Here is a 17500-nt window from a genome sequence, read left to right as displayed (position 1 = left end):
AAAAATCGCATAAAAATTGATTTTAAACAGCGTTTGACATGCTTCGAAGTACGGTAATGGAATATTTAGAATTTTTTTGTCACGAAACGCGTCGGGCGTCACCCTTCTTTACCCTTCGGATAGTGTCTTGAACGCACAAACAAAACGCCGCTATTTGGATATAACTATGGATTATTTGGAACCAAACCAACATTTGTTATTGAAGTAGAAGTCCTGGGAGTGCATTCTGACGAAGAACAGCAAAGGTAATCCAATTTTCTATCCAATTTTTCTAATAGTAATTCTGAGTTTGGTGAGTACCACACTTGGTGGGTGTCAAAATAGCTAGCCTGTGATGGCCGGGCTATCTACTCAGAATATTGCAAAATGTGCTTTCACCGAAAAGCTATTTTAAAATCGGACATAGCGATTGCATAAAGGAGTTCTGTATCTATAATTCTTAAAATAATTGTTATGTTTTTTGTGAACGTTTATCGTGAGTAATTTAGTAAATTCACCGGAAGTGTTCGGTGGGAATGCTAGTCACATGCTAGCCACATGCTAATGTAAAAAGCTGGTTTTTGATATAAATATGAACTTGATTGAACAAAACATGCATGTATTGTATAACATAATGTCCTAGGAGTGTCATCTGATGAAGATCATCAAAGGTTAGTGCTGCATTTAGCTGTGGTTTTGGTTTTTGTGACATTATATGCTAGCTTGAAAAATGGGTGTCTGATTATTTCTGGCTGGGTACTCTGCTGACATAATCTAATGTTTTGCTTTCGTTGTAAAGCCTTTTTGAAATCGGACAGTGTGGTTAGATTAACGAGAGTCTTGTCTTTAAAATGGTGTAAAATAGTCATATGTTTGAGAAATTGAAGTAATAGCATTTCTAAGGTATTTGAATATCGCGCCATGGGATTCCACTGGCTGTTGAGTAGGTGGGACGCAGGCCCATAGAGGTTAAAGAAAAAAATAATCAAACACGTTTGGTGTTCGCCAAAAGGCATGTGGGAGACTCCCCAAACCTATGGAAGTGTCACGAATCCCATCGAAGGTGGCTCCCCTGCCTGCTCGGGCGGCGCTCGGCGGTCGTCGTCACCGACGTACTAGCTGCCGCTGATCCTTTTTTCCTTTTCATTTGGTATGTCTTATTGTTTGCACCTGTCCCTCATTTGGTTTTTTGATTTTGGTTATTTAAGCCTGGTTAGCCCGCCCAGTGTTGTGCGGGATTATTTTACGTCAGGTTGTATTTTATCATTGGATGTGCTGGCGATTTATTACTTGTTATTAATTGCATGCTGTGCACCTGTTTTGGGCACTTGGCAATTTACCCACGCCGTTTGTGTTGGCGTTGATCGTGTTAGCTTTTTTTGTTCAAAATAAACACGAAGTTCTGTACCTCTGCTCTCTGCGCCTGACTCCTACCACCACTCCTAGCAACACACTGACAGGAAGAAGGTACTCTGGTTAGATTAGACTAAAATTGAGCTTTTTGGCCATCAAGGGAAACGCTATGTCTGGTGCAAACTCAACACCTCTCATCACCCTGAGAACATCATCCCCACAGTGAAGCACGGAGATGGCAGCATCATGCTGTGGGGATGTTTTTCATCGGCAGGGACTGGAAAACTTCTTAGAATTGAAGGAATGATGGATGGCACTAAATACAGGGAAATTATTGAGGGAAACCTATTTTCAGTCTTCCAGAAATTTGAGACAGGGACAGAGGTTCACCTTCCAGCAAGACAATGGCCCTAAGCATACTGCTAAAGCAACACTCGAGTGGTTTAAGGGGAAATATTTAAATATCTTGGAATGGCCTAGTCAAAGCCCAGACCTCAATCCAATTGAGAATCTGTGGTATGACTTAAAGATTGATGTACACCAGCAGGAACCCATCCAACTTGAAGGAGCTGGAGCAGTTTTGCCTTGAAGAATGGGCAAAAATCCCAGTGGCTAGATGTATACCATCATATATCTATACCATCATATATCTATACCATCATATATCTATACCATCATATATCTATACCATCATATATCTATACCATCATATATCTATACCATCATATATCTATACCATCATATCTCTATACCATCATATCTCTATACCATCATATCTCTATACCATCATATCTCTATATACCATCATATCTCTATACCATCATATCTCTATATACCATCATATCTCCATGTACCATCATATCTCTGTACCATCATATATCTATACCATCATATATCTATACCATCATATCTCCATGTACCATCATATCAAGCCACTGTATTTCCCCCCCAATAGAATCCCCATACTTTAATGAAGACAGCTTTCCCATCCTAGAGGGGGAGATCAACCATTTCCAGGCCCAGGGAGATGTACTAGTCTGTGGTGACCTAAATGCCAGAACTGGACAAGAACCTGACACCCTCAGCACACAAGGGGACAAACACCTGCCTGGAGGTGACAGTATTCCCTCCTCCATATGCCCCCCTAGACACAACTATGACAACATAACCAACAAAAACAGGTCACAACTCCTGCAGCTCTGTCACACGCTGGGTCTGTACATAGTCAATGGGAGGCTTCGAGGGGACTCCTACGGTAGGTACACCTATAGCTCATCTCTTGGCAGTAGTACTGTAGACTACTTTATCACTGACCTCAACCCAGAGTCTCTCAGAGCGTTCACAGTCAGCCCACTGACAGCCCTATCAGATCACAGCAAAATCACAGTCTACTTGAACAGAGCAATACTCAATCAGGGATGCCTCAAAGCCAATAGGCCATGAGGCTTCAAAGTCGAACAAACTGCATAATATAAAGAAATACAATAGATGGAAGGAACAATAAAAAACAATAGGCCACCAACAAATCCAATCCCTCCAAAACAACTTCCTGGACAAAATGTTTCCCTGCAATAGTGAAGGTGTAAACTGAGCATTAGGAAGCCTGAACAGTATATTTGACCTATCAGCTAACATATCAAATTAAAACAATTCTAGCAGAATACTAACAACAATGAGAAATGGTTTGATGAAAAATGTAAAAACCTTAGAAAGAAATTGAGAAACCCGTCCAACCAAAAACTTAGAGACCCAGAAAACCTGAGTCTACGCCTTCACTATGGTGAATCACTAAAACAATACAGAAATACACTATGGAAAAAGAAGGAACAGCACATCAGAAATCAGCTCAATGTAATTGAAGAATCCATAGAATCTAACCACTTCTGGGAAAATTGGAAAACACTAAACAACAACATGAAGAGTTATCTATCCAAAACAACAACATGAAGAGTTATCTATCCAAAACAACAACATGAAGAGTTATCTATCCAAAACAACAACATGAAGAGTTATCTATCCAAAACAACAACATGAAGAGTTATCTATCCAAAACAACAACACATAGAGTTATCTATCCAAAACAACAACATGGAGAGTTATCTATCCAAAACAACAACATGAAGAGTTATCTATCCAAAACAACAACATGAAGAGTTATCTATCCAAAACAACAACATGAAGATTTATCTATCCAAAACAACAACATGAAGAGTTATCTATCCAAAACAACAACACATAGAGTTATCTACCCAAAACAACAACATGAAGAGTTATCTACCCAAAACAACAACATGAAGAGTTATCTATCCAAAATAGTGATGTATGGATAAACCACATCTCTAATTGTTTTGGCTCTATAACAAAGAACCAAGAGCAAACACATATATATGACAATTAGCAAAAATTTGAATCAACTATTAAAGACTACCAGAACCCACTGGATTCTCCAATTACACTGATTGAACTACAGGTAAAAATACAAAGCCTCCAACCCAAAAAGGCCTGTGGTGTTGATGGTATCCTCAATAAAATGATAAAACATACAAATTCAAATGGACTATTCTTAAACTCTTCAACATTATCCTCAGCTCTGGCATCTTCCTCAATATTTGGATCTAAGGTCTGATCACCTCAATCCACAAAAGTGGTGACAAATCTGACCCCAATAATTACAATGGAATCAGTCAATCAATCAAACAAATCCTCTGGATTATCATCAACAGCAAACTCCAACATTTCCTCAGTGAAAACAATGTCCTGAGCAAATGTAAAATTGGCTTCTTACCAAAATACCGTACGACAGACCACGTCTACACCCTTCACACGCTTATTGACAAACAAACAAAACAAAAAAAAGCTAAGTATTTTCATGCTTTGTTGATAAACAAAATGAAAAAGATTGACTCAATTTGGCATGAGGGTCTGCTATATAAATTGATAGAAAACAGTGTTGGGGGGATATACGATATTATAAAATCAATGTACACAAACAACCAGTGTGCAGTTAAAATTGGCAATAAACACACATATTTATTTCCACAGGGTTGTGGTGTGAGACAGGGATGCAGCATGAGCCCCACCCTCTTCAACATATATACAGTGGGGGGAAAAAGTATTTTAATTTTAATGGTAGGTTTATGTGAACAGTGAGAGACACAATAACAACAAAAATATCAAAAATATATGTAAAATATATGTAAAAAATGATATAAATTGATTTGCATTTTAATGAGGGAAATAAGTATTTGATCCTCTCTCAATCAGAAAGATTTCTGGCTCCCAGGTGTCTTTTATACAGGTAACGAGCTGAGATTAGGAGCACACTCGTTAAAGGGAGTGCTCCTAACCGCAGCTTGTTACCTGTAAAAAAGACACCTGTCCACAGAAGCAATCAATCAATCAGATTCCAAACTCTCCACCATGGCCAAGACCAAAGAGCTCTCCAAGGATGTCAGGGACAAGATTGTAGACCTACACAAGGCTGGAATGGGCTACAAGACCATCGCCAAGCAGCTTGGTGAGAAGGTGACAACATTTGGTGCGATTATTCGCAAATGGAAGAAACACAAAATAACTGTCAATCTCCCTCGGCCTGGGGCTCCATGCAAGATCTCACCTCGTGGGGTTGCAATGATCATGAGAACGGTGAATAATCAGCCCAGAACTACACGGGAGGATCTTGTCAATGATCTCAAGGCAGCTGGGACCATAGTCACCAAGAAAACAATTGGTAACACACTACGCCGTGAAGGACTGAAATCCTGCAGCGCCCGCAAGGTCCCCCTGCTCAAGAATACATATACATGCCCGTCTGAAGTTTGCCAATGAACATCTGAATGATTCAGAGGACAACTGGTGAAAGTGTTGTGGTCAGATGAGACCAAAATGGAGCTCTTTGGCATCAACTCAACTCGCCGTTTTTGGAGGAGGAGGAATGCTGCCTATGACCCCAAGAACACTATCCCCACCATCAAACATGGAGGTGGAAACATTATGCTTTGGGGGTGTTTTTCTGCTAAGGGGATAGAACAACTTCACCGCATCAAAGGGACAATGGACGGGGCCATGTACCGTCAAAGCTTGGGTGAGAACATCCTTCCCTCAGCCAGGGCATTGAAAATGGGTCGTGGATGGGTATTCCAGCATGACAATGACCCAAAACACACGGCCAAGGCAACAAAGGAGTGGCTCAAGAAGAAGCACATTAAGGTCGAGTGGCCTAGCCAGTCTCCAGACCTTAATCCCATAGAAAATCTGTGGAAGGAGCTGAAGGTTCAAGTTGCCAAACGTCAGCCTCGAAACCTTAATGACTTGGAGAAGATCTGCAAAGAGGAGTGGGACAAAATCCCTCCTGAGACGTGTGCAAACCTGGTGGCCAACTACAAGAAACGTCTGACCTCTGTGATTGCCAACAAGGGTTTTGCCACCAAGTACTAAGTCATGTTTTGCAGAGGGGTCAGATACTTATTTCCCTCATTAAAATGCAAATCATTTTATAACATTTTTGACATGCGTTTTTCTGGATTTTTTGTTGTTGTTATTCCGTCTCTCACTGTTCAACTAAACCTACCATTAAAATTATAGACTGATCATTTCTTTGTAAGTGGGCAAATGTACAAAATCAGCAGGGGATCAAATACTTTTTCCCCTCACTGTATCAATGAATTTGGCGAGGGCACTAGAACAGTCTGACCCTCACCGTACTAGAATCTGTAGTCAAATGTTTGCTGATGATCTGGTGCTTCTGTCCCCAACCAAGAAGGGCCTACAGCAGCACCTAGATCTTCTGCACAGATTCTGTCAGACTTGGGGCCTGACAGTAAATCTCAGTAAGACAAAAAATATTGGTGTTCCTAAAAAAGTCCAGGTGGTCCAATAAATACAAATTCTAACTAAACACCGTTTCCTTAGAACACACAAAGAATTAGACTTAATTATTAATTATACTTTGGCTTAAACATCAGCACCACAGGTAACTTCTACAAGGCTGTGAAAGATTTAAGAGACAAGGCAAGAAGGGCTTTCTATGCCATCAAAAGGAATATAAAATTTGACATACCAATTAGGATCTGGCTAAAAAATACTTGAATCAGTTATAGAACCCATTGCCCTTTACGGTTGTGAGGTCTGGGGTCCGCTCACCAACCAAGAATTCACAAAAATGGGACAAACACCAAACTGAGACTCTGCAAAAATATTCTCATTTTAGTCATTTAGCAGACGCTCTTATCCAGAGCGACTTACAGCGGTGAATGCATACATTTCATAATTTTTTTCTCCGTACTGGTCCCCTCTGGGATTCGAACCCACAACCCTGGCATTGCAAACACCATGCTCTACCAACTGAGCCATTCTCAATGTAGAATGTATAACACCAAATAATGCAGAGCAGAATTAGGACGATACCCGCTAATTATTAAAATCCTGAAAATAACTTATATTCTACAACCACCTAAAAGGAAGCGATTCCCAAACCTTCCATAACAAAGCCATCACCTACAGAGAAATGAACCTGGAGAAGAGTCCCCTAAGCAAGCTGGTCCTGGGGCTCTGTTCACAAACACAAACAGACCCCACAGAGCCCCAGGACAGCAACACAATTAGACCCAACCAAATCATGAGAAAATAAAAAGATAATTACTTAACACATTGGAAAGAATTAACAAAAAAACAGAGCAAACTAGAATGATATTTGGCCCTAAACAGAGAGTACACAGTGGCAGAATACCTGACTACTGTGACTGACCCAAACTTAAGGAAAGCTTTGACTATGTACAGACTCAGTGAGCATAGCCTTGCTATTGAGAAAGGCTGCCGTAGGCAGACCTGGCTCTCAAGAGAAGACAGGCTATGTGCACACTGCCCACAAAATGAGGTGGAAACTGAGCTGCACTTCCTAACCTCCTGCCAAATGTCTGACCATATTAGAGACACATATTTCCCACTGATCACACAGACCCACAAATCAAAGAGAAAACAAATCAAAACATTGATAAACTCCCATATTTGGCGAAATACTGAGATGTGCAGCAAGATTTGTGACCCGTTGCCATGACAACAGGGAAACCAGAGGAGCACAAACAACAAAGTAAATACCAAATATTTATCTCTTTATTTATCTTACCCTACTAATAATACTGCAACTATTTGCACGTCGTTAAAAACACTGTATATATAGCTGATGTATATATAGCTCATCCATTTGAATCCTTTGTGATGTCATGTTTACTGGACATTTTGTTTTTGTTCTTTTGTTGTTGTTGTTTTTTTGTTTCTTCTCACTTTCCCATGTCAATAAAGCCCCTTTGAATTGAAATTGAATAGAAAGAGAGAAAGAAAGAGAGAAAGAGAGAGAGAGAGAGAGGGGGGGAGAGAGAGACAGAGAGACAGAGAGACAGAGAGACAGAGAGACAGAGAGACAGAGAGAGAGAGAGAGAGACAGAGAGACAGAGAGAGAGAGAGAGACAGAGAGAGAGAGAGCGACAGAGAGACAGAGAGAGAGAGAGCGACAGAGAGACAGAGAGAGAGAGAGAGACAGAGAGAGAGAGAGACAGAGAGAGACATACGTACTGTGAGAACAGTCTTCTCCTATCCAACCAGGGAAACACTGACAGGATCCATCGATGTGGTTACATGTCCCGTTGTTGGTGCACAAACAGATCTCAGAACAACCCTTACCGTAACTGCCACTGAAACACACTATAAACACACACAGAGAGACAGATCTGAGTACAGCCCTTGAACACACTGTAAAAGCACACACACACACACACACACACACACACACACACACACACACACACACACACACACACACACTGGAGGGTTGCAGGTATCAAATCCTAGATGCCATTGATTGCCGTTGTGCCCATGAGCAAGGCACTTAACCCCCCCCCAGGCCACAGAGCTCTCAAAGAGTTACAGCTCTTTAAGGAATAAGGGAGAGAGAAACAGGAAACAGGATATAGATATAGGCTGAGGGAGAGAGAAACAGGATATAGATATAGGCTGAGGGAGAGAGTAACAGGATATAGATATAGGCTGAGGGAGAGAGTAACAGGATATAGATATAGGCTGGGGGAGAGAGTAACAGGATATAGATATAGGCTGAGGGAGAGAGAAACAGGATATAGATATAGGCTGAGGGAGAGAGTAACAGGATATAGATATAGGCTGAGGAGAGAGAAACAGGATATAGATATAGGCAGAGGGAGAGAGAAACAGGATATAGATATAGGCTGAGGGAGAGAGAAACAGGAAACAGGATATAGATATAGGCTGAGGGAGAGAGAAACAGGAAACAGGATATAGATATAGGCTGGGGAGAGAGAAACAGGATATAGATATAGGCTGAGGGAGAGAGAAACAGGATATAGATATAGGCTGAGGGAGAGAGTAACAGGATATAGATATAGGCTGAGGGAGAGAGAAACAGGAAACAGGATATAGATATAGGCTGAGGGAGAGAGAAACAGGAAACAGGATATAGATATAGGCTGAGGGAGAGAGAAACAGGAAACAGGATATAGATATAGGCTGAGGGAGAGAGAAACAGGATATAGATATAGGCTGAGGGACAGAGAAACAGGATATAGATATAGGCTGAGGGAGAGAGAAACAGGAAACAGGATATAGATATAGGCTGAGGGAGAGAGAAACAGGAAACAGGATATAGATATAGGCTGAGGGAGAGAGAAACAGGATATAGATATAGGCTGAGGGACAGAGAAACAGGATATAGATATAGGCTGAGGGAGAGAGAAACAGGAAACAGGATATAGATATAGGCTGAGGGAGAGAGAAACAGGAAACAGGATATAGATATAGGCTGAGGGAGAGAGAAACAGGAAACAGGATATAGATATAGGCTGAGGGAGAGAGAAACAGGATATAGATATAGGCTGAGGGAGAAAGAAACAGGATATAGATATAGGCTGAGGGAGAGAGTAACAGGATATAGATATAGGCTGAGGGAGAGAGAAACAGGAAACAGGATATAGATATAGGCTGAGGAGAGAGAAACAGGATATAGATATAGGCTGAGGGAGAGAGTAACAGGATATAGATATAGGCTGAGGGAGAGAGTAACAGGATATAGATATAGCCTGGGGGAGAGAGAAACAGGAAACAGGATATAGATATAGGCTGGGGGAGAGAGAAACAGGATATAGATATAGGTTGGGGAGAGAGAAACAGGATATAGATATAGGCTGGGGAGAGAGAAACATGATATAGATATAGGCTGGGGGAGAGAGAAACAGGATATAGATATAGGCTGAGGGAGAGAGAAACAGGATATAGATATAGGCTGAGGGAGAGAGAAACAGGATATAGATATAGGCTGAGGGAGAGAGTAACAGGATATAGATATAGGCTGAGGGAGAGAGAAACAGGATATAGATATAGGCTGAGGGAGAACAGCTGGATTCCCATCTTATTACCCAGAACAGCTGGATTCCCATCTTATTACCCAGAACAGCTGGAGTCCCATCTTATTACCAGAACAGCTGGAGTCCCATCTTATTACCAGAACAGCTGGATTCCCATCTTATTACCCAGAACAGCTGGATTCCCCATCTTATTACTCAGAACAGCTGGATTCCCATCTTATTACCCAGAACAGCTGGATTCCCATCTTATTACCCAGAACAGCTGGATTCCCATCTTATTACCCAGAACAGCTGGATTCCCATCTTATTACTCAGAACAGCTGGATTCCCATCTTATTACCCAGAACAGCTGGATTCCCCATCTTATTACTCAGAACAGCTGGATTCCCATCTTATTACCAGAACAGCTGGATTCCCATCTTATTACCCAGAACAGCTGGATTCCCATCTTATTACCCAGAACAGCTGGATTCCCCATCTTATTACTCAGAACAGCTGGATTCCCCATCTTATTACTCAGAACAGCTGGATCCCCATCTTATTACTCAGAACAGCTGGATTCCCATCTTATTACTCAGAACAGCTGGATCCCCATCTTATTACTCAGAACAGCTGGATTCCCCATCTTATTACTCAGAACAGCTGGATCCCCATCTTATTACTCAGAACAGCTGGATTCCCATCTTATTACTCAGAACAGCTGGATCCCCCATCTTATTACTCAGAACAGCTGGATTCCCCATCTTATTACTCAGAACAGCTGGATTCCCATCTTATTACCCAGAACAGCTGGATCCCCCATCTTATTACTCAGAACAGCTGGATTCCCCATCTTATTACTCAGAACAGCTGGATTCCCATCCTATTACTCAGAACAGCTGGATCCCCCATCTTATTACTCAGAACAGCTGGATTCCCATCTTATTACCCAGAACAGCTGGATTCCCCATCTTATTACTCAGAACAGCTGGATTCCCCATCTTATTACTCAGAACAGCTGGAGTCCCATCTTATTACCAGAACAGCTGGATTCCCATTAACAGTGTTAATCACCCTCTCTGACACTCTCCTCAATTAAAGATTTCATTTTAGATTCAGCTTCTATCTCCACTTTCTTCCTGGAACCAGCAAAGACATATTCAATCAGGTTGCTGTTTTTTTTCTTCCTCCAAAGACAAGAAGCTTCAGTAGGCAGGTATTTAAACAAAGGTTTAATCTCACATGGCACCCTATTACCTACATTTTGCAGTACTTCTAATGGACTCTGGTCAAAAAGTAGTGCAGCACATAGGGAATAGGGTGCCATGTAGGACACAAACCCCGAAGCCTCAGAGTACTATATCAGGAGAAACGTAAAGAGAACGCAGCGGTGTTCAAATCAGATAAGGTGACTGACTGTCTTTGCCTTTGAGGATATTGAGGTTAAATTATGTTCATAAAACGGGTTCATTTGAATGATTCCACTGACTTCCTTTTCTCCATTGGGGGGCTGGTTGGGGGGCTGGTTGGGGGATAGTTGGGGGCTGGTTGGGTGGCTAGTTGGGTGGCTAGTTGGGGGGCTGGTTGGGGGGCTGGTTGGGGGCTGGTTGGGGGCTGGTTGGGGGGCTAGTTGGGGGGCTGGTTGGGGGGCTAGTTGGGGGCTGGTTGGGGGATAGTTGGGGGCTGGTTGGGTGGCTAGTTGGGGGGCTGGTTGGGTGCTAGTTGGGGGGCTGGTTGGGGGGCTGGTTGGGGGGCTAGTTGGGGGGCTAGTTGGGGGCTGGTTGGGGGGCTAGTTGGGGGGCTGGTGGGGGGCTGGTTGGGGGGCTAGTTGGGGGGCTAGTTGGGGGGCTGGTTGGGGGGCTGGTTGGTGGGGCTGGTTGGGGGGCTGGTTGAGAGGCTGGTTTGGGGGCTGGTTACGGGGCTGGTTAGGGGGGCTGGTTGGGGGGGCTAGTTGGGGGGCTGGTTGGTGGGCTGGTTGGGGGGCTAGTTGGGGGGCTGGTTGGAGGGCTTGTTTGTTGGGTGTGTGCGTGTGTTCAGGCTCTCATTCCCCATGCTGGTCCAGGGGATCCTGGGCCCATCAGGGAGTCTAACATGAGACAGGGTCATGACGTGGCCCTTTCTGGGTGTAGATCGTAGCTCCCCCCCCCCACTCTCTCTCCTACACCCAGGTTCTGTTATCTCAGGTCATAAATTCCCCGGCGGAGACTCTCTCCCCCTGGTCATGCAGAAAGAAAGGGAGAGAGCACAAAGAGAGAACAAAGGACTTCACTTGGCCAAACTCCTAATCCCCAAAAATGGGAGAATTAAACAATATTGCTACTTTTGAGAATGTGGGAATAGTCTATGGATACGTAAGGGACAGTTGTGACGAGTGTTTTATTTGGTGATCTCATGAAGGACAGGAAACACACATAACGGTATCTCTTAAAGTGGACATTTCCCAGCTGTCAGGTTTACATCTAAATATTGTGAAAAGTATATGATTAAATATGAAACTATTTGTGAAAAGACGTAATGTGATATTAACCTTCTAAATGAGAGCATGGATTTTCATATAAAGATTAACTAGTCAGTGGCCACACCTCCCGTGAGCCCAGACATCACATTGGGCATCATGGACCACCCATTTCTACTGTTACATATAAAACCCACTCCTGATGAAATTCACACCAGACAGACGCAAACCACGGTGTAAGCTAAGGTTGCAAATGGTTGAATTTCTGAGACCAAAACATGCCGGGTGACGCTGGTGTGTGAAATGGTTGAAACTACAACTCTACCAAAGGACAAGACTATTCCACGTGGAGCATTGGCTACATGGTTAAACTCTGAGACTATCGATCCCTACAGAACAAGAGCAAATCTTGGACATGAATTACTAGTCTGCAGCTAGATATTACGTAAATTTAGGACAAGAATACAGAAAACTGTCGAAACATCTATCCTATGAGAACATTTCCGAAGGGTACTCTGAAGAAGTATCCATTCTAACAACCACAAAATACTTTGATCTTCGAGGAAACGCAACCAGAGAGACTCTGATGAACTCTCCAGCAGACGGGCCTGGATTCCAACAGAGAAGACAAGAATGCAATCCATGGCAATAGCATGTCATCTCATTTAACCGTAGCAGACACAGGACAACAGGTAACTATGATACAACAGAGTCTAACATGAGACAGGACAACAGAGTCTAACATGAGACAGGACAACAGGTAACTATGATCCAACAGAGTCTAACATGAGACAGGACAACAGGGTCTAACATGAGACAGGACAACAGAGTCTAACATGAGACAGGACAACAGAGTCTAACATGAGACAGGACAACAGAGTCTAACATGAGACAGGACAACAGGTAACTATGATCCAACAGAGTCTAACATGAGACAGGACAACAGGGTCTAACATGAGACAGGACAACAGAGTCTAACATGAGACAGGACAACAGGTAACTATGATCCAACAGAGTCTAACATGAGACAGGACAACAAGACAACAGGTAACTATGATACAACAGAGGCTATATACAGTAGAGAGGCTATATACAGTAGCGAGGCTATAACAGTAGAGAGGCTATATACAGCAGAGAGGCTATAACAGTAGAGAGGCTATATATCCAGGTCAGGCAGAGGTCGGTAATCCAGATTAGTGGGGCAAAGATACGGGACGGTAGGCGGGCTCAGGGTCAGGGCAGGCAGAAAGGTCAAAGCTGGGAAACTAGTAAACTGGCACTATAGACAGGATAGGAGCAAGGGGGTCAAACGCTGGTAGGTATTAATGAACAAAACGAACTGGCAACAGACAAAACAGAGAACACAGGTATAAATACACAGGGGATAATGGAGAAGATGGGCGACACCTGGAGGTGGGTGGAGACAATCACAAGGACAGGTGAAACAGATCAGAGTGTGACAAACTCATTGGATTAGCAGGATAGAGTAACTCATTGGATTAGCAGGATAGAGTAACTCATTGGATTAGCAGGATAGAGTAACTCATTGGATTAGCAGGATAGAGTAACTCATTGGATTAGCAGGATAGAATAACTCATTGGATTAGCAGGATAGAGTAACTCATTGGATTAGCAGGATAGAGTAACTCATTGGATTAGCAGGATAGAGTAACTCATTGGATTAGCAGGATAGAGTAACTCATTGGATTAGCAGGATAGAGTAACTCATTGGATTAGCAGGATAGAGTAACTCATTGGATTAGCAGGATAGAGCAACTCATTGGATTAGCAGGATAGAATAACTCATTGGATTAGCAGGATAGAAAACGAATTGGATTAGCAGAGTAACTCATTGGATTAGCAGGATAGAGTACCTTATTGGATTAGCAGGATAGAGTAACTCATTGGATTAGCAGGATAGAGTAACTCATTGGATTAGCAGGATAGAGTAACCCATTGGATTAGCAGGATAGAGTAACCCATTGGATTAGCAGGATAGAGTAACTCATTGGATTAGCAGGATAGAGTAACTCATTGGATTAGCAGAGTAACTCATTGGATTAGCAGGATAGAGTAACTCATTGGATTAGCAGGATAGAATAACTCATTGGATTAGCAGAATATAATAACTCATTGGATTAGCAGAGTAACTCATTGGATTAGCAGGATAGAATAACTCATTGGATTAGCAGGATAGAGTAATTCATTGGATTAGCAGGATAGAGTAACTCATTGGATTAGCAGAATATAATAACTCATTGGATTAGCAGGATAGAATAACTCATTGGATTAGCAGGATAGAGTAACTCATTGGATTAGCAGAGTAACTCATTGGATTAGCAGGATAGGATAGAGTAACTCATTGGATTAGCAGGATAGAGTAACTCATTGGATTAGCAGGATAGAGTAACTCATTGGATTAGCAGGATAGAGTAACTCATTGGATTAGCAGGATAGAATAACTCATGGATAGAGTAACTCATTGGATTAGCAGGATAGAGTAACTCATTGGATTAGCAGGATAGAGTAACTCATTGGATTAGCAGGATAGAGTAACTCATTGGATTAGCAGGATAGAGTAACTCATTGGATTAGCAGGATAGAGTAACTCATTGGATTAGCAGGATAGAGTAACTCATTGGATTAGCAGGATAGAATAACTCATTGGATTAGCAGGATAGAGTAACTCATTGGATTAGCAGGATAGAATAACTCATTGGATTAGCAGGATAGAGTAACTCATTGGATTAGCAGGATAGAGTAACTCATTGGATTGTCTGTGTTCGATAATATGAGCCTCGAAGCATTTAAAAACCTCTCAAATCTGAACATAGAAAATGAACAACTAATAAGGACTTCCACGTATTATACAAGCTTTCATACATCCATACAAATATACAATTTATACTTATTACTTATTATATTTAACACATAACAAAGCCATCCTCTTTCACTAGGTTTCCTGTTGACTGAACTGAGAGGACAAAGGACAGCTGCTAATATCACTAGGTTTCCTGTTGACTGAACTGAGAGGACAGAGGACAGCTGCTAATATCACTAGGTTTCCTGTTGACTGAACTGAGAGGACATAGGACAGCTGCTAATATCACTAGGTTTCCTGTTGACTGAACTGAGAGGACATAGGACAGCTGATAATACTGTCGCTTACTTTGTGTCTCTCTCTCTCTCTCTAAAAGAGAATGTCTCAGCAATATTCAGATTAGATTGTCACTGAAGGTTATTTGTCAGAGAGACACTGATCATGTCAATTAGTTGCAGGGAGAGACAGGGGGAGGTAGGACGATGCAGGGAGAGACAGGGGGAGGTAGGGAGAGACAGGGAAGGAGGCAGGGTAGGAGGCAGGGAAGGAGGCAGGGTAGCAGGCAGGAAGATGCAGAGAGAGACAGGGAGAGGTAGGAAGATGCAGGGAAGGAGGGAGGGTAGGAGACTGGGGGAGACAGGGGGAGGTAGCGCGATGCAGGGAGAGACAGAGGGAGGTAGAGAGATGCAGGGGGAGGTAGGGAGAGACAGGGGGAGGTAGCGCGATGCAGGGAGAGACAGAGGGAGGTAGGGAGATGCAGGGGGAGGTAGGGAGAGACAGGGGGAGGTAGGGAGAGACAGGGGGAGGTAGGGGAAAGGTAGGGAGAGACAGGGAGAGGTAGGAAGATGCAGGGAAGGAGGCTGGGTAGGAGGCAGGGTAGAATGCAGGGTAGGAGACTGGGAGAGGCAGGGTAGAAGGCAGGGTAGAATGCAGGGTAGGTGGCAGGGTAGGAGACTGGGAGAGGCAGGGTAGAAGGCAGGGTAGAATGCAGGGTAGGTGGCAGGGTAGGAGACTGGGAGAGGCAGGGTAGAAGGCAGGGTAGAATGCAGGGTAGGTGGCAGGGTAGGAGACTGGGAGAGGCAGGGTAGGAGGCAGGGAAGGAGGCAGGCTAGGAGTCAGGGAAGGAGGCAGGGTAGGAGACTGGGTAGGAGGCAGGGAAGGAGGCAGGGTAGGAGGCAGGGTGAGGCAGGGTAGGAGGCTGGGTAGAAGACAGGGAGAGGCAGGGTAAGAAGCAGGGAAGGAGGCAGGGTAGGAGGCAGGGAAGGAGGCAGGGCAGGAGGCAGGAAGATGCAGAGAGAGACAGGGAGAGGTAGGAAGATGCAGGGAAGGAGGGAGGGTAGGAGGCTGGGGGAGACAGGGGGAGGTAGGGCGATGCAGGGAGAGACAGAGGGAGGTAGGGAGATGCAGGGGGAGGTAGGGAGAGACAGGGGGAGGTAGGGGGAGGTAGGGAGAGACAGGGAGAGGTAGGAAGATGCAGGGTAGGAGACTGGGAGAGGCAGGGTAGGAGGCAGGGTAGGAGGTAGGGTAGGAGGCAGGGTAGGAGACTGGGAGAGGCAGGGTAGCAGGCAGGGAAGGAGGCAGGGTAGGAGGCAGGGAAGGAGGCAGGGTAGGAGACTGGGTAGGAGGCAGGGAAGGAGGCAGGGTAGGAGGCAGGGTGAGGCAGGGTAGGAGGCTGGGTAGGAGGCAGGGAGAGGCAGGGTAAGAAGCAGGGAAGGAGGCAGGGAAGGAAGCAGGGAAGGAGGTAGGGTAGGAGGCAGGGAAGGAGGCTGGGTGAGGCAGGGTAGAAGGCTGGGTAGGAGGCAGGGAGTGGCAGGGTAGGAGGCAGGGTAGGAGGCAAGGTAGGAGTCAGGGAGAGGCAGGGTAGGAAGCAGGGAAGTAGGCAGGGAAGGAGGCAGGGAGAAGCAGGGTAGGAGGCAGAGAAGGAGGCAGGGAGAGGCAGGGTAGGAGGAAGGGAAGGATGCAGGGTAGGAGGCAGGGAAGGAGGCAGGGAAGGAGGCAGGGTAGAAGGCTGGGTAGGAGGCAGGGAGAGGCAGGGTAGGAGGCAGGGTAGGAGAGAAGTTAGGAGGCAGGGAGAGGCAGGGTAGGAAGCAGGGAAGGAGGGAGGGTAGGAGGCAGGGAAGAAGGCAGGGAGAGGCAGGGTAGGAGGCAGAGAAGGAGGCAGGGAGAGGCAGGGTAGGAGGCAGGGAAGGAGGCAGGGAGAGGCAGGGTAGGAGCCAGGGTAGGATGCAGGGAAGGAGGCAGGGAGAGACAGGGAGAAGCAGGGAGAAACAGGGAGAGACAGAGAGAGACAGAGAGAGACAGGGTAGGAGGCAGGGAGAGACAGGGAGAGACAGGAAGAGGCAGGGAGAGGAAGGAAGAGGCAGGGAGAGGAAGGAAGAGGCACAGAGAGGCAGGGAGAGGCAGGGAGAGGCAGGGAGAGACAGGGAGAGACAGGGAGAGGAAGAAAGAGGCAGGGAAAGACAGGGAGAGGCAGTCTGTTATATCTGGAGTATTTCTCCAGTGTCCTGTGTGAATTTAAGTATG

At 44.5% G+C, this 17500-nt stretch overlaps 1 protein-coding gene across 1 annotated transcript in view; it reads right to left on the bottom strand.

The window, feature by feature from the left end:
- Window positions 1-17500, bottom strand: part of megf11 (multiple EGF-like-domains 11) — a gene marked incomplete in the record, with an annotated part of 249854 nt that overhangs the window by 12339 nt on the left and 220015 nt on the right. Inside the window, 2 exon segments of the mRNA XM_029752072.1 lie at window positions 7903-8031; window positions 16465-16743. Of these exon segments, the coding sequence (XP_029607932.1) occupies window positions 7903-8031; window positions 16465-16743 (408 nt within the window).

The sequence above is a fragment of the Salmo trutta genome, chromosome 4 (genome assembly GCF_901001165.1).
Source record: "Salmo trutta chromosome 4, fSalTru1.1, whole genome shotgun sequence".
Lineage (NCBI taxonomy): Eukaryota > Metazoa > Chordata > Actinopteri > Salmoniformes > Salmonidae > Salmo > Salmo trutta.
The sequence above is the reverse complement of the archived record's forward strand: the minus strand, read 5'-3'. Positions and strand labels throughout refer to the sequence as shown.